The sequence below is a fragment of the Eschrichtius robustus genome, chromosome 12, assembly GCF_028021215.1.
Source record: "Eschrichtius robustus isolate mEscRob2 chromosome 12, mEscRob2.pri, whole genome shotgun sequence".
NCBI lineage: Eukaryota > Metazoa > Chordata > Mammalia > Artiodactyla > Eschrichtiidae > Eschrichtius > Eschrichtius robustus.
Genome location: NC_090835.1, coordinates 34492497 through 34510412, shown reverse-complemented (window position 1 = coordinate 34510412; position 17916 = coordinate 34492497). Strand labels below are relative to the sequence as shown.

The 17916-nt window shown below is 42.9% G+C and overlaps 1 protein-coding gene across 1 annotated transcript in view; it reads left to right on the top strand.

Annotated features, from left to right (window-relative positions):
• Positions 1–17916, top strand: part of CACNA2D3 (calcium voltage-gated channel auxiliary subunit alpha2delta 3) — a 789028-nt gene that overhangs the window by 501211 nt on the left and 269901 nt on the right. Inside the window, exon 12 of the mRNA XM_068557675.1 lies at positions 11026–11104. Coding sequence (XP_068413776.1) covers positions 11026–11104 — 79 coding nt within the window. The remainder of the gene's footprint in view (positions 1–11025; positions 11105–17916) is intronic.

Below are 17916 nucleotides of genomic sequence, written 5' to 3'. Positions count from 1 at the left end.
CTAGCTCTCCCCAGGAGCCTTGTCCCTACCTGTCTACCTCTTGGGGAATCACAGGTAAAATGGAATGAACCCTGTCCTCAACAATATCCTTGCAGTTTTCTGACAAGCCCTTGACTTTTCTTACTGACAATAAGCCCCAGAAGGCAGTAGGTGAGATGACAGCAGAAGCTGCTATTTTGTACTAATTTTTAGTGACAGGATGGATTGGTTGGGGAAATAGAAGTGACAAGAACCTTGGGAGAAAGCAACAGTGCTAGCTTAGAATTCACAACAGCTGTTGGTTTTAATGGGTTTGAGAATGATTTGGGCAGAATTCCAAACTCCTACATCCTTGACCTATAACCTGCCACTGTACTGAGTCACCAGGATGGTTCGTGGAGGGGGTGCTCTATCCAAATCATGCTACTGCTTCTGTGGGCTTTGGCTACAAATCCCAGTGAGAACACACAAGGACCACACTTGTGCCCAAGGCCAAGTGGGCCTTGGTCCTGTACCCTGATCTGGGCCCTCGTAGTCTCCCCAGTCCAGAGGTAGAGGAAGGCAAAGAGAGACAAACTTGTGGGGAGGAACATTAAGGAAAAAGGAGCTTTTCTCTAAGGTCCAGAGAGGCAGGCCCAAGTCAAGTCTTCAATCTTTGCACTCCTAGGCTTTTCCCCAATCAATACTCTCTTTAGGGTCCAGGCAAGAAGGACCATTGGAGGTCTCCTCTTAGAAAGAATCCCCCGCCACACACACTCTTTTGCACCCCAGCCCCTACCATTTTACTTTGTTTCATTTAACAGCAATCCTGCCATGTGGGTCCTATTATGTTAACCATAGTATCTTACAAGTAAGGAAAGGAGGCTTAGACGGTCTTCAGCTCCTTCAGAGAAGACCCAGATTCTAAGACTAGGTGTGCCCAATTCCTAATTCTTAACCCTGTCTTGTACCCACTGCATTCTGCTAACCTGCCCACCCAGTCATCTCTGTTTTCCATGAAATGATGCCATCTGTCCAAACTGTCACAAACTATGGGGGAAAAGGAGAGAATTCCACTGAAAGTTGCTTGGAATAGCAAGGGTCACATCACTATTTTAAGATGTAGTCTTTTCCCTGCTAGGTAATCTCTGAAGCAGGCAGTAATTTAAAATACAGTTGGCTTCAATCTTTGCATGGTTTTCATCTAGAATCAAGGGGCAGAACCTAGGAAGAAACATATTATAAACCTGATCATCCACCCATGGACGGCCTTAAATAAGACACCATTTTATGGCCCCTAAAGCTGAGACTGTAATAACAAAGACCAGAGCTTTTTCATTTCTCCATTTCTTCCTGTTTTATCACTGAGCTTCAGTGTAAAAAGAAACCAAGGGAACTGAGCAGAGGGAAAGTAAAAACTTCAGCTGATTGATAGCAGACCAGTCTGGAAAAACAGGCAAGTATTTAAAATGGAGTTAGTAATGAAGGAAAGGGCTCTAACTCTGATAAATTCTAGTATATCCCATGCTGACTTCTTTTGACTTCCAAAATTTGTGAAAAGAAATGAAGAGAAAGTGAGTGACTGATATAGATTGAGAATCTACCGTATGCTGGATGCTCAGTTGGGCACAGTTGCCTCATTCTGCCCTCACAACATCTATATTTCTGTTTGGAGGGAGAAATAGATGTAAATCAAATAAACAAACAAATCGTAAAGATAACTGCAAAATGTATCAAACACCATGGAGGAGACAAATGGAGTGATCCAAAGGAGGGGAACTGGGGTCAGAGGGAGTTAGTCATGAAAAGTGGGAGGAGAAGAGTATTCCAGGCAGTGGGAAAGGTGGAGACGAAGACTAAAGCTAAAACGGTTTTGTCATATTTCCACATCCTCCAGGGCATCTAGCCGTGATAAGGAGTTTGCAGTATATCCTAAGTGCAATGGGAAGACATCAGAGGGTTCTAACCCAGGGAGTCACACGATCCCATGATGTTTCATGAGCAAAAATACTGCCATCCCAATTTGTGGAACAATTAGCTTCTCTTTCCATAAGTGGATTTTCTGATCTGTTTTGCTTAATTTAACAACTTTACATACATGAGTTTCTTTTTGTTTATTGTATTGAATCTGTAAGCCTTCTTGGAAGATGGGGCATACTTGTTAACAAATAACTGTCACCACCTGATCTCTCCAGGTCTAAGAGGGCAAGAGAGGCAGAGAGGGACCTCCCAGCTGACCTCACCTCACCCATGGGAGGTGAGTTTTTTTTCAAGAGTCTTCCTATCAGCAGAAGGGGACTTTTATGGCATTGCCAATCAACAAGTGTTTGAGTGCTGGCTCTTTGCCAAGCATTGTGCTGGATTCTATGGATTCAAAAATGAATGAGACAGGAGTCATGTCTGTCTGTCCATTCCATCCCTGCTCCTTTAAATGTGCTTCTTCAAAGGTTCCATGACTTGATGTCATCATACAAACTCAGGGTTTACAGTGGTGCCCATTCTGTCTCAGGGCTCTTGACATCTTATTCCTCCATGTTGAGGACTTATTCCCCACGTGACTTTTCTGGATCTGACCATGGATATCCAGTATCTAGTACTCACTGAATCATCAAAGAATAAGCACGCAAATGAGTGAATGAACTTCTCTCTCAATTTGGCAAGCACTTAAGATGAAAGTGCCCATCTTGTTTGTCCAAAGAACACAATCTACTTTTGAGAAATTTATAGTGCAGAATACAAGAATTATATAAGACAGCAGTTTTTAACCTGGAATCCAGAGGGTTCTTAGAGAATCCCAGTTTGGACTTTGGTGGAGGAGATACCTCAGACCTCATGAATCTTACCTGAAATTGTGAATGTACATCCTTCAGCCTTTTTTGTGGGGAGAAGGTCCATAGCGCTTGTCAAATTCTTGGTGGATCTCATGACTTTGCAAAGGTTAATAGAAGGTTTCATGTTATACCTCTGATGTTACTCTGATTGTGTTAGGAACTCTCAATCTCATTATCCTTAGCTTGTCAAAACCCTTCTCTTAGAAAACTCCTCTTCTTTACTCACAAAAGTCAGTTTCCTCTTCAATCAAACCTCTGGGTACGGTTAGGGAGGCATCCATGAATAGGAGATTTGGCTTTCCTGGGCTCACCTTGTTTGGTTTTACTGCAACAAACTGCCTGAAACACAAGTGGAATGCAACCCTACCTGACTGGAACTCATTGCTTCCAACCTGTCTTTTCATTTATTATCTCATTTACCGTTGATCACAGTAAATGGATGAATGAATGATCCATGTGTAGGTGGAGAAAGCACAGTTCAGAGGGTTTCACTAACTTAGTCAAGATTGCCAAGACAGTAAGTATGGATTTGGACTCACCTGGAACCCAATTCTCCTGATTCCCAACTGTTTTAAGGGTACTCAGTATTCGTTTTAATCAAATATAGTTAGGCACATAGACCTGGAAATGACCGTCATGAAGGAAGAAGTTTATTATACTCATAGACCCCTGGAAGCAAGAGGCATGTCATACTATGCAGGGCCACACGGGGAAGCACAAATACAAGATGAGTGACAGTGGGGAGGGGAACTGATGGGCTGAAGCCTTTATTGTGTTTTTTGTGGGAAGAAAGAGGCAAAGCAGGATAAGCAGGCTTAGAATTGAATAATTTCAGTGGGCTCAGGGATGTAGGGGCTGTCCCTAGCTGTCTGGTACCTATCTGGCCCTGAAGTGATTCGGGCAGGTGGATAATGGCCCTGGGTGTGCACACCTGATAAAAGGAGATAGTTGGGGACATGGGGTCTGGATTGGTTGGTTTACATATCAAAGGTGCACTTGAAGGCAAATTGTTTACTATCTCCAAAATGGGCTAACCAATTGGGATGGGCAGTTTCTCCAGGACAGTAAGTCCCCAGATATCAGAGCATCAGAAATACCCCCTGAATGAAGTTAATGGAGCTGGATAGTCTAATGAGTTGTATCACCCACCTTTGAGGATATTTATAGCTTGACTTCTTACTGCTCCTTGAAGTGGTGTGTAATCTCTATTCCACAGTGCTAACCTAAGTTAACAGTCTCTGGGTGACCCGGAGACAGCCATCTCCTTCACTTGGAAAAATACATGGCCATAAAACTGGACTTCCACCCCTGGCCAGAAGATTACAAATGGCAATTTTTTCTGAATTAGGATATTTTCAGTACCACACATGAGATATCAGGCACTGTGCTTGAGAGGAAGGAGATTATACAGACTCTTAGAGCATCCCCAAAATGACAGTCCATTTTTCGTAATGGTCTATGATATTCATTTGTTGAAATTTTATTACTTTTGTAAGTTAATTCAATTTATCCCATTTTATTGCTGCTCAGGGCACTGTTACCTTATTTGCCTCTCTTGTCCTTCTGGATAAAGATGTTTCTTCTTTTATTATGAGCATGATGGCTTCTAGATTAAAGCAGCCTGCTCAATAAAACTGTTTTTATTGGCATCCACCTTCTCTGAGCCCACCTCTACTCTTGCAGCATTTTCATGAAGACAAATATTGGCAGTGATTTATGAAGCATTTTTGTGGTTAATCAAGTTCCAGCTCTCATTTTCTGCTTAGAGATTAAAGATTTTATTCAGAAATGCTTCCCTGCGTCGGAAATCATAGAAATGAGCAAATAACAATAGAAGTTGGTTAGGAATATTTTTTGTGAAGATACAGGTTAAGAACATAGTAACAATTGACTTTAAAACACAAAGACATCAGAAGACTTCTTTCTAAAGCTGAAGTTGTATACCATTTTTGAGAAATCCTGGGTATATTTTAGGGAATAATTGAGTTGGACAGTGAGTCAAAAGGGACAGAAATAGGTGAGAAGATGTGAAGGTGAGTCTACATGCTTGTTTGCAGAGGCTGCAACTTAGCTGAATTGAAATATGGAACACATGGGTGTGGGCAACCATATGTAACTGGATGATTCTTTTAGCAAATTTTATTTATACTTATAATCCATAAATTGCATGTTTTTAAAGGTAGAGATACTGAATTTATAGTTAAATGTTATTCTAAAGTAAAAGATTGCCTTCGTTTTTAAAAACAAAAGTAAAGACTGTATATTTGGAGGCTCCTCAGTGCCCTGTCCCCAGCCCTTTCCTCTGTATCGGGACCCAGTAGTGGGGCTATTGTAATTTCAAGAAGCAATACTTTGGGTGTGAACACCCAGCTCAGCAGCTACAGACATCTGGGTACAGATCTGCCCTTTCTTGGGGAAAGAAGAAAGTGCAGTTGGCTGATCCTGCTTGCCCAGTCTAGCTGGTGTCTGATATTCCTGCCTTGTTGGATTGACACAGCCTTCTTTAAAAATGTCCTCTTGATCCAGCTCCTCTGTTTCTTTTTTTAACCACCCAATGGATTGTAAACTCCTTGAAGTTTAGCCTCAATCCTTTGCAATCTATAGAATCACTTTATTGGCAATGGCTTCAAGTATTTCTTAATTCCCAATGCCACTTCTTTTTGTTCAGGCCTTATCTTTTTGGTGATATGTTTGTTTGTTTTTTTAACATTTATTTTATTTTATTTATTTATTTATGGCTGCGCTGGGTCTTCGTTTCTGTGCAAGGGCTTTCTCTAGTTGTGGCAAGCGGGGGCCACTCTTCATCGCGGTGCACGGACCTCTCACTATCGCGGCCTCTCTTGTTGCGGAGCACAGGCTCCAGACGCGCAGGCTCAGCAATTGTGGCTCACGGGCCTAGGTGTGTGGCATGTGAGATCTTCCCAGACCAGGGCTCGAACCCGTATCCCCTGCATTGGCAGGCAGATTCTCAACCACTGCGCCACCAGGGGAGCCCTGGTGATATGTTTTTAAAGTGTTGGACTCCAACCACCTGTTTCAGACCCACCATGGGTGCTTCCAAAAAATGTAGATCCCTGGGCCTACTTAATCTGAATCTCTGGAGGATGGGTGCTGGGGACTGGTTATTCCGATGCCCAGTGAAGTCTGAGACCTCTCACCCACCTGGCCAGAGCCACTGTCATCTCACCTGCAGTGTTTCAGTGGCCTCCTACTTAGTGTCTGTGCTTCTATTCTTATCTCCCTATGGCTGTGGTCCTCAAACTTGGATGCAAATTGGGCTCTCCATGGGGAGAATAAAAGTTGGGCCCTGCCCAAATCAGAGGTTCTGATTTGATTGTCTTGGTTGGGCCCCGGGCATTCAAAACTGTAAGAACATCACAGGAAAGCTGAACGGGCAGCCAGGATGAGCACAACTCTCTAAGGCCTGTTCTCCACACTGCAGACAGAATGATCCTTTCACAGGATTATGTGTCAATCCACATCAGGCTTCTACTCAGTTCCTCCTATGGCTTCTGTTCTTGCTACAGAAAAAGCCCAGGCTCTAACAGAGGCTGCAAGGCCCACATGATTAGGGCACCTGTTGTCTGTCCAGGTTCATCCTGTACAATCTCTCCTACCTGACTCCACGTCATCCATACTGGTCTTGTCAATATCCCTTGAGTATTCCTATCTCAAGGCTTTGTACCTTCTGCTCCCTTCACCTGGAACATTCTTCCCCAATAGCCATACGCCTTGCTCCCCAGCTCCACCCATGTTTTGTCCAGATCCCTGCTCAAGCATCACCTTATTGGGGAGGCCTTCCCTTCCTCCCTTTCTAAGATAGCAGCCCCCATCATTCTCCATTGCATAACCCTGCTTTATTTTCTTTATAAGCTTTTAATCCAACAAATACATAATCGTTTTATGAATCTGCCATTTATCATCTGTTTTACTCTCATGAAAATGTAGGCTCCCTGAGGACAGAGAGTTTGTTCTCTTTACCTGTCGTATCCCCAACACCAAGAACGGTCCCTGGCACATACTTGGTGCTCAGAAGTTACTTGTGACAGATGATGAATGCTACCCTTGGACTGTCTCAAAAGCATGGGCGTTGGTTATTTCTCCTTCAACGCTGAAGGGAGTTGTGAAGGCAGCAGCAGCCTGTTTCCTGGCTGTACAGTTGCCCCATTATAGTTCTGCTGGCAGCCACTCTCCTTCCCCTGTTTAATGGCTGTAGAAAGGAGAGAATTTGATTGATTATTTTTGCAAACTCAAACTACCCTATGTGCACTAAAGGTTGAGAGGAATAGTGCTCCTCTAAGTTTCTGGAGGGAATTGTATCTAAATGAGTAAGAAGCATAATCTGTGTTTTGGAAAAACTGGATTGAGTTCTTTGTGTCATCTGGGAAGTTTTATACTAAGTTAAATTAAGTGACTTTGAACTTTGAAATGTCCACATCCTAACATTTTATTAAGCTTAATTGGGTTTGTAGAATATTTAAAGACCATCCAAACTCAAATGGGAGATCAAAATGAACTAATAGGTTGATGTAGACTTCCCCCCGCCTCCTGCCTTTGTGCTGCAGTATTGAAAGTGATGCATTCATACCTGGGGATGATGAGCACAAAAGCCTGGCTTTCTGGGGAGTTTTGGTGTGTCCTGATGACTGCCCTGGTCTGCACTGTGCCATGGCCCCTTCCCATGATCATCTGTGCTCTGAACCTGGCTTTCAGAACCATCCCCATCTGTCTCTGCTAAGGAGGCTTGCCATATAGTAAAAGTAGTTGGGCTCTAGGCAGACTTGTCAAAGTTTGTTTGATGGAGCTTCTTAGGAAAGAAATCTCCAATTATTGGCCATAAAATCCAAAAGGTTACAGAATCTGTCAGAGATGGAAATGAGGAGCAGTTTGACTCTATTACGCATAGAGGTTTTGCACTCATTTCATTGAGCAGTGGAGTAAGGCAGCCCACCCTACAAGATGCAAGGCCAGAACTTAATTTCCACAGGTCATCTCTTCTCCTATTTGATTTTCACTGATACATTTACTTTTCCTATGTCCTTGGAGAATGGTTCAGGAAGTAGCAGTGTCATTACTTTCTTTTCATTTAAAATGATCCTTAATTATTAAAGCAATATTTGTTCATTTGTAAAAACATTCAAAGGATATAGAAGTTTACAGAGTAAAACGTGTAAGTCCCCTTTTAGAAAAAAATAGGATTCTGTGCTACACAGTATCCCACAACTTGCTTTCCCCCTTGCTAAGTTATAATGGATGTCTTTCTCATGAGTACATAGCTGCATGGTATTCCACTACATGAATGTCCCATGAGTTTTTTAGCCAATCAGCTATCAAGAGAAACTTGGAATTTAACAGGTTTTAACCATTACAAATAATAAAGGTGAAGGTCCTTGTTTTTTACATATTTGTGTATTTGTGAAAATGTCTAAAACCGAATTATAGGGCTTTAAGAAGATATGCACTCTACAATTCTCCATACATCTATGACTTCGTGTCATCTCTGTTACCTGCTTGGCCCCCACAGACATTTTATTTGTTATCCTGGCTATAGATAAATGCCTAGAGCTAGAATTACTGAGTCTGAAAAAATTACAAATATAAAATGCTGTTGTTGAATGGATCTCCAGAATATTTATTTTGGAGTAAAGTCCCTTCATTTTGTTGCCAGTTGAAAGGCATTATTGTGAGAAATCCAGGGCATGAACCCAGTATTGTTTGATTATGTTTATTTTATATGCAGAGAGGCAACGAGTCATTTCCATGCCATTTCTACTCAAATAAGGGGGCCAATTCACTGGGAGCCAAGGGCTGCACATAAATGGAAATATTTAACATGATTCTGATTTTCTTTCATAAGCAATAAAATAAAATACAAACCAACAAAACGAGTATAATGCTATAAATGTCTTTGCACATACCTGACCCAGGGGATGGTGCTGACTGAAGAAGCCACGGTAGTGTTGTCAGTAGGGGCAGCGGTGCTGGTGGAGGGGGTCGTGGTGCTGGTTTTCATGATTGTGGTTACTGTTAGCACATTATTCCTGTGTAATCATGTCTGGTCTGAAGTTTGGTGCAATCCTACTGGTTTTCCAAACGGGTTGCCATCTTTTAAAATCAGAAACTGTGTAAGTTTTCCTGAATGGTTCACAGCACTGTTCTGGGGTTTTAACTATGCCTCCAAGAGAGAACTCAGTTTATCCTCAGGTTCATCACCTGGATGGCAGAGGAGGTTTGGCACCTGCAGGTACCTTTGCTCAGAACAAATAGGCTGCTTTGCGTCAGGTCTTTTCCTCTTTGCCTGCAAAGATAGACTCACAGCTTCACTTCCTAAGAGCTATCTTTTATGCTTTCTGCTTCGTTAAGAACTTGCTTTGTGCAGGTTTTTATTAATCTGATGTTTTCCTTTTAAATAAATTGAATTTGAAATGAAAGGTAAAGATCTTTGAAGAAAAAAGCCTGAGGCTGGTCTGGCTCCCGTGAGTGCTGGCTCAGGGCCTTGTAGCTGGCTGGGTTGACAGAACCAGCATCTCCAGGAAATTGAGGGGAGACCCCAGTGTTATCCTGAGGTCATGGAAGACCTCTCTCATTAGATCAGTACTTGATGAAACTAAGCAAATCCCTTTACTTAACCGAGCCTCAGTTTCCGCCTAAATCAGACATTTTCAGCTAAAAGCCAACAGTGGCCAGGCAGGAAAAGTGAACAGGGGACAGCTCTGTGTAGGAAGGTCAGTGGTGACCACTTTGGGCCTATGAGGTTGCATCTTCTATTTTTTTTCCCCAAGAGAGTCAGAATCTCCCAATTAAAAAAAAAAAAAAAAAAAATCCCTCCTCCCAATGTGATTCCAGTGGGAATAGTGTGGAAAAGAGCTGGGGGAATGAAAGAGGCAAAGCCCTCTGTGTCTGCTCATCTGCCCCGGAAGCCCCCTTGCAGGAGCTGTTGATGGATGAAATAACTGCCTTACTGAACACAAATGAGGACAGACTAAGGCTACACAATGATAATGTATATTTAAACATCTCTTTAAGTTGGAAATGAACCATCACGTAAGAACTAGTCTTCCAGTTATATGTCTCAGTTAAGAGGATACTCGTAACTAAAGCAAAATCTTAATTTTCAGTCAGCTATGTGCATTTACATTTTTATCCATTCATTTCTTGAGTTGTAATGTTCCAAGCACTGTGCCCCATCAAAGCACAGCCATCCTTTCCCTTGTCAGGTGGATGGTCTAGTGGAGATCAACCTCACAGATATAACCACCAAGATACTAGTTAACAACAGTCTCAATAAAGGCTCTGAAGGAGCCGTAGGGGTGCTTGACCCAGTCTGGCTGAGTGGAGGAGACATCAGCTGGAAAGACTTTGGGACCACATGTTGAATGTAATTCATCTAATACCATGTCTGCATTTAACTCAGTCATAAATTGGTGGCCGAAGTACTGACTTCACCTGCCAGAAGAATTTTGTTTGGACTGTGCGGTATTGACCCACATGCCATTTAAAATGTGAACCAAAGGATTTTAACCCTTTTAATTTCTGGTTTTTCTTCCATCTAACCCTCAAGTACAACTCTGGGAGGTGGGTTGTACTTTATTTCAAAGAATTCTGGCCTCATAATAGAAATTTGAGAAGGCAATAGAAAGTGAGAGATCCAAGGTTTTATATGTGTTCTCTGCTCTTTAGGAGCCAAAGTTTAGGAAAGCTAGAGAGGGTTCCCTTTGGTCTCCTGGCTATAGACTGCGCCTCTCATCCCAATTAATTACCACCACAGACAGTAAGAGAGTGTCTGCAGCCTGTTCTCACCATTGGGTGGGTGGGGGGCATGCTGAAGTTCTTTTGGTGGCGTTTTTATTCCCAAGAAGAGCACACTCTGTACTTCCTGTGCGGATGAGGAAAATGGTTGCCAATCTGGTCCAGACCTGGATGATCTTTGTCCATATATGTGTAGCAAACCCAGGCCCACGATGCTGCCAGTCTCCCGTTTCAAGTTATTCTTCTCTGTCGCAAGTTGCACACAGAAAAACAACCACCACCAGTGCCATATGGGTTAAAAGATCAAAGCCCCCAGTTTTGAATATATTTCTAGCTGACTTTACTTCAAATGTCTTAAATATGTTTCTAAGGATGGGAAGCATGGAGCATTAAAGAGGTAAACCACATGTGTGTGAGCCATGCTTGTGGTCTGGGCAGGAGGGTGAAAAGTGAAAACCACTGATCCGGGTGTTCCTCTTCCTCTCAGGTTCGCATCTTCACGTACCTTATTGGAAGAGAGGCTGCTTTTGCAGACAATCTCAAGTGGATGGCCTGTGCCAATAAAGGTAGGTCCCTGGATGGGTTCAGTTCTGAATAAGTTCTCCGTGGATGTGTAGAAACAGAGACAGTCACGAGAAAGTGAAGAGTTCTACCAGAAGGCTGTGAATTCTAAGATAAGGTCTGGATGTTTCTAAATGATTATGACTGACTTGTAACAACTTCTCCCAAAATGTGTTTATAAACCTTGAGGACATAGTCAAGTGGAGTGGTTAAGCCTCTCCACTCTATTGCTTAGTAGCTGAGTGACCTTGGAAGAATTACTATGGCAGAGCCATTTACCATGCACCAAATATACATGTGCTCACTCACCATTCCCAGCCCCCTTGCACTGGTTCTGGCCAACAGGCTTTAAGCAGAACCAACCTGGGTCATTTATGGGCTAAAGCACTTAAGAGCTGGTTTGGTGGTATCTATATTCTTTTCTGCTCCTGTGAACTCTGAAGCTACATGATGGAATAGATGAAATAGCCTGGGTTCCTGAGTGGCCGCATGGAGCAGATGCCTTTCCACTCACCCTGTCTTCTGCCATCTGCCAGCCGATGATGGATATATAGTCTGTGTGATAAACCTTTGTGTTAAGCCAGTGAGATTTCCAGTTTGATATGTTCCCATAGCATAACTTAACCTACATAACTAATTAACTTAGTTAACTTTAACCTGCTTCAGTGTTCTAATTTTCAAAGTGGAGAGGGTGATAATAGCTTTTCTTTTTGATTTTTATTGAATATAGGGTTAAAAAAGGAAATAGTACAGATTAGGTGCCTAGTTCAGTGCTGAGACCTAGTAAGTGCTCAATAATTGTTGGCTTTTCTGCATTCACAGGTTAATTTTCTACATTCACAGGCCCTGATGTGTGTTGGAAACAATGCTTTAGGGAAGGCACAGGGAGGGAAGGAACAGGGCCTCCAGTCTTATGAAGGGCTTCTTTTCAGTCTACACACAACCAAGAAGGCAAAGCATAGGAGGCAAATAGGTGGTATATTCTAGATTCCTTGAGTCTTAACCCAAACTCCTTGAGTTCAAATCCAGCCTCTACCAAATACCAATCACGGTGGTAGATGTTACCATACCTACCTGGGTCTGAGTTATATCACCTACAGAACAGAGATAGTGATGATACCTGCCCCCAGACAGATGCTGTGAGCACGAATGAGGCCATGCAGGTAAAGCTGGCAGCTCAGTGCCTGGCACAGAAATGCCCCATATGATTTCCTAGTGTTATATTGATCTGTGGTTATGTCTTATCTCTGCTCAGAGGCTATACAGTCCCTGAGAGCAGCCTGTCACTCTGATTTCCTCTTGAGCACTCAGCCCAACCTCCTACTCTATGTAGAGTGGCTGCTTCTTTAAGGTTTGAAAAATGAGCAAATTGACTATAAATACTAATAAAGGAAGATATGTCCTGTTGCACAGTAAATTGGTATTGGTGGATGTAGGTGGTCTATTTCTACATTGCCTGTTATGCCGTCCTTTATAAAAGTTCCAATATATGTATGTTAGTGGAGGAAAGAGGACTCAGGGAAGGGTTGGCAGATCTCAGCTTTAGTTTTGGTGACTTAAGACAAAGTTATTTTAGTTGCAAGCAACCAAAGTTGCTCCCTGAAATTAAAAAGAAGAGTGTTTTGGAGAGAGAGGAGAGTGAGTCAGAACCCAGAGTGGGAAGGGAAGCTTATGTCTCATGAGGGACCAGGGGCTGTGTTTTTGTTTTTCTTTTCCTTCTTGGTTTCTTTCTACATTCCGTGGCATTCTTCTTCTCTGTAGATAGACCTTCTCTGCTAGGGCATGTGCATGTCAAAAATGGCTACCCCACGCTGTGCATACCCATCTATCCACGTAACACCTATTGTGGAGAAAGGAGAGTTTATATCTTCTCCCAAAAATGATTCTGACACCCAGCCTGGGACAGGTCTTCCCCTGCCGAATTGCATGTAGGCAGAGTTAAGCCCACAAAGAAAAATATATGTGCTCTGCAGGTGGATGGACACGGGAAGTTCTCAGGGAATAGGTGCCTAGCCAAGCAAGTAAACCTCTGCCTCACTTTCCCTTCGTTTGGCATTGTCTTTTATTATCTGCTTCTACTTGGAGAAATCTTTGAAGCAAGTCTCAATTTCCTCATCTAATAATGGAGAACTGCATGAAAGGTTTGAACATTTCCTTGAAGCTCTAAAATAACATGTTCTGCAATTATTTTAGTTTATTGGATGGCTCACCTCACTCAAAAGTATCAGTAATTCTGATTGTCTCAGAGTAATGCATTTGGCTTCATTTGAAGGGGGAATATAGAAGGAAAGTAGGCATGAGGAGATGGAGGCTGAATGGATCCTAGGTTGCCTCTGAGAAAAGAGACCATTGAGATAATTTTTGGAACTTCACTGACATTTGAGTGAGCTACACTTTCTCAATTTTTTCCTTGATTCTGTGGTCTTGAAAGAAAGAGTTCCTTTCCATTTTTTAATTTTTAAAAGTTTTCATGTTATTCCTGCCACATCAGACTGCGATTCTTCCCATCAGCGAGTATGCATTTAGTCATGGGTTATTGTTTTTACCACTGTCTGTGTCCAGCTGATGAAAATTACTCAAATCGAAGTCTTGTCTTAATCAACTAATATTACACCATAATTTAGTTTTAGTCATTGTTTATAAGAATCTTTGAAGAATCCTTTTGAAGACAATTTGGTCAACTCAGAGTATTTCGGGGCCTGGCCATAGAATATAGCCCTTTAGATTTATAAGTTCTGAGCGCAGCAACTTGGAAAATCCAAGGAGGTAATAGTAGCTGCTTAGCTGGCCCAGCCGTTGGATTCCGCAGTGATTCTCCTTCTCTTCCTGTCCAAATCCAGTTGTTTCCTTCCCTGCCAGAGTCAGTCCCTCACAGTAGTTTCACCTTCCTCCTCTGCTTCTCTTCTAAAGGGCCTTGGGAATAAAATGTCATTGTTTGCCACTCTTCAAAGTAGCAGTTGCCATCAAAATGTCAGGTTCCAGTCATCTGTGCCCACATAAACATCGGCTTCATGTTGCGTCAGTTATGGGGTTTAGACCAACGTAACGTCGGTGAGCAAGTATTCTTCTATGGTCATTAATTAAATCATTGTTTATACTCTCAGATTGTTATAGTATGGAGGCAGCGTAACATTTTTCATCTCAAGTGACATGAGGTCCAGGGAGGGCCCGCCCCCCTCCTTACATATTTTTGCCCTGACTCAGCCAAGTTCTTCAGTGAAATGAAGCATTACCATTCAGGGACCAGAGCAGACCCAGGGAAGCCCAGGGAGAAGCCTGTTGGCTGACTGACCAGAGTGACCCTAGGGAGGAGCAGGAGTTGTCAGGACCAGCTCATTGTCCCTGGGTCAGTGGTCAAGGACCTGCTATCGGTGCGAAACTTCTTGTTTGGAAGTCTGGTGGCCATGGAGACAGTTCTCAGTCGGTGGACCTCTGACACTGCCCTCTGGAAGTGGATGTCTGGGCATATTCATAGCCCTCACAGGAGTTCTCTGCCTCCTCCAATCCACTAGCAAAATCCAGAGAGGCCTGGAGCTCATTGGTTTGTCTCATTTTATGCATAACTAGGTCCTATCTTGAGGCAACCAGCCCTAATGAGGCAAAGCAGCAAACCATTTAAAATACATTAAAACAATTATTGCCACTGTAGAATGGCTTATAGAACTTAAAATTCTGCATTCACACTGCTGGTTAAACAAGTGAACTGGGAAAACTGAAAAGAGGGGCCAACTAGCCCAGATACTCCATAAAGCCTTGATGACCTTCTGTAATGTTCAGTGTGCCAAGATTTTAAATAAGCACTGCCTGATTCTCCTTCAAAAATCACGGTGAATGGAGTGTTTTCCAGCTGTGCAAATAAAGAAGGGTCTCTGTGTTTGGTTCTCAACCTATCTGTCATCATTAGATCGAATGGAAACGCCACATGAGTCTCTCTTGGTTATCTGCTCAGCCTGTCCCTCTTTGATAGGCTAATGGTCAGTCTCTCCTTGTTTGAAAGAGAACTGGCGGCCTGAGACCTCCTTGGAAGTTCAGACCCACAGCCTTTTCCCACTAGAAATCTCTTAACCTCACTATACCTTTCCAAGTGTCAAATTTATGAGGCCAGAATGGTTGTTTGGAGTAGGGGAAAACTGGCAATTAAAATTTTTTGCTGTTTCAGAAAAGGTGGAAGAAGGCAAAAATGACAGTTATTCAGATACCTTTGTATAATTCTTTTTTTGTACTCTTCAACCAATAGCTCTCCAATTCCCCAACCCCCAGCCCCTGGTAATCCCCTTTCAACTCTGTGGCTATGATTTTCACTTTTCTAGATTCCACATACCAGTGATATCATACAGTATTTGTCTTTCTCTGTCTGACTTATCTTATTTAGCAAGATGTACTTAAGGTCCATACATGTTTTTGCAAATGGCAGGATTTCCTTGTTTCTCATGCTGAATAATATTCCTTTGTGTGTGTGTGTGTATACACTGTATCTTTTTAATCCATTTTTCCATTAATGGAGACTTAAGTTGTATACATTCTTTGTGTAGATTCCATAGAACTTGAGAATTTGAGTGGAAAGGGTAATAGTTGTGAAGATGAAGATGGTGCTACTGTTGTTAATAGCAACTAAGGATGACAAACTTCTTACTAAGTGCCAGGTAAAGTGCAAAGTACTTTTATGTATTATCTCTTTTGACCCTCATTAGAGCTGTATAAAGTGCATGAGAAGGAAACTGAGACTCAGAGAGACGAGCAGCTCGCCCCAGGTTACCAGCTAGCAGGTGGCAGAGCCAGGATTCAGGCCCAGTTGATCCAAAGCCTGAGCCTAACTCTTCACCAGGGTGTGAGGTTGCTTCGCTTTGGGGAGAAGAAAGTCACGGTTCATAGAGGAATATTTCCCATGATTTGAGAGAATCTAGGAAAAGGAATCTAGATGTTGAGAAAGGACTTTAATGGTCTATAGTTAATAAAGACTGGAGCTGGGATTTGTACCCAGCCTATGTGTTCCAGAAATTGTCCTGCTTCAGCTTGTGTAGGCATGTGGTCCAGTTTCTGACATTTTACAAATGGAGATATTAAGGCTCTCCGAGGAGACGAGGCAGGGTGGAATGGGGCACAGCGATAGAGCTGCAGGCAAGCCAGCATTCCTAGCTCCACAGTGTGATCCTTTAAATTAGAGCTTCCCAACCTTTTTGGCACCAGGGACCAGTTTCATGGAAGGCAATTTTTCCACAGACTGGGTGGGGGAGGATGGTTCAGGCGGTAACGCGAGCGATGGGCGGGATGGTCAGGCGGTGAAGAGAGCAATGGGGAGCGATAAGGAGCGGCAGATGAAGCATCACTAGCTTGCCCGCTGCTCACCTCCTGCTGTTCGGCCTGGTTCCTAACAGGCCGAGGACCAGTAGCCATGGTCCCCAGGGATTGGGGACCCCTGCTTTAAATTATTTTTTCTAGCATGAAATTTGAAATTAAAAATATAATATTATAGACTTGAGGACACGGGGAGGGGGAAGGGTGGGCTGGGACAAAGTTGAGAGGGTGACATGGACCTATATATACTACTGGGTGTAGGGTAGATGGCTGGTGGGAAGCAGCCACGTGGCACAGGGAGATCAGCTTGGTGCTTTGTGACCGCCTGGAGGGGTGGGATGGGGAGGGTGGGAAGGAGATGCGGGAGGGAGGAGATGTGGGGATGTATGAATGTGTGTGGCTGATTCACTTTGTTATGAAGCAGAGACTAACACACCATTGTAAAGCAATTATACTCTAATAAAGATGTTAAAAAAAAAGAGAAAAATGTAATATTATTCACACACAAAAGACTTGCTCCTAAATCAGAGGTTCTGGCTGATTCTGATAGTTTCACACTTGGGAGCCCCCTTCTCCAGGTGGCACATGCCCACTGAGGCCCCTGGGCTCCCTGCCCTAGTGGTCATTCTCTCCTTGGTCTTCTCTTTCCAACTCATCGGACATGTGCCCTTCAGCTCTCAGGGCCCAACAGACCTCTTACTTGTTCTTTGTAATGGTCCAAAGAGATATGGAGGTAGAAAGTTGTTTATCAATTCTGCATTTTTCTATAGAAAAAAGCGATTTTCAGTAGTGTGTGATGTTGATGGGGAGGACGAAGATGGGACAGAATATTGTGAGGGTCTTCCAAGAACACCGTTGTTCCGTAAGAGGATGCCCACCAGGTCACACCAGCAACATCACTGCCTACCTTATTGCCTTGAGAAGACTGGGACCTGATCACTGGCTTTCTTGTTTTCAGCCTGCCTTAATGTCAGAGGGGAAAAGAGTCTTTGAAAAGACTCAAGGGAGCAGTGCCCATCACACCAAAAGTAGAACGAGGACCTTACCCAGACCTTACTGGTGAGGTAGACAGCCATGGTCTCCCACTGAGGCGCAGACTCCGGGGTCCCTCAGATCTGGTGTCATTGCAAAGTGGAGGGTTGAATGATGTACTGATGGAGCATCTCATGCAGAGGCACCACTTAGACAAGGGACTCTTAAGAAATCTCTAAGTAAGGGTAGTAAAGTATCAGAAATGCAAAGCACCAGGCTGCATGTGGTTTATCACACTGAGTAGTTGTAACTCAGAGTTCACAGGAGATTCTGTAAGGGAATAGGTAAATAAATTGATGTTATGGAGAAAAATGAGCAGATCATTTATAATAGGTGGCTAATTTCAGCATTAATTACTCCTTGATAATTACCAAAAGATTGCTGATTCTGTTTTCTTACATGATATATGAAGTCCAAAAATGCACATTAAGGAAGAGAATAAACATTCAAGAGCTAGAATTTAAAAGAAATAAAAAGAAGTGAGGGAAGG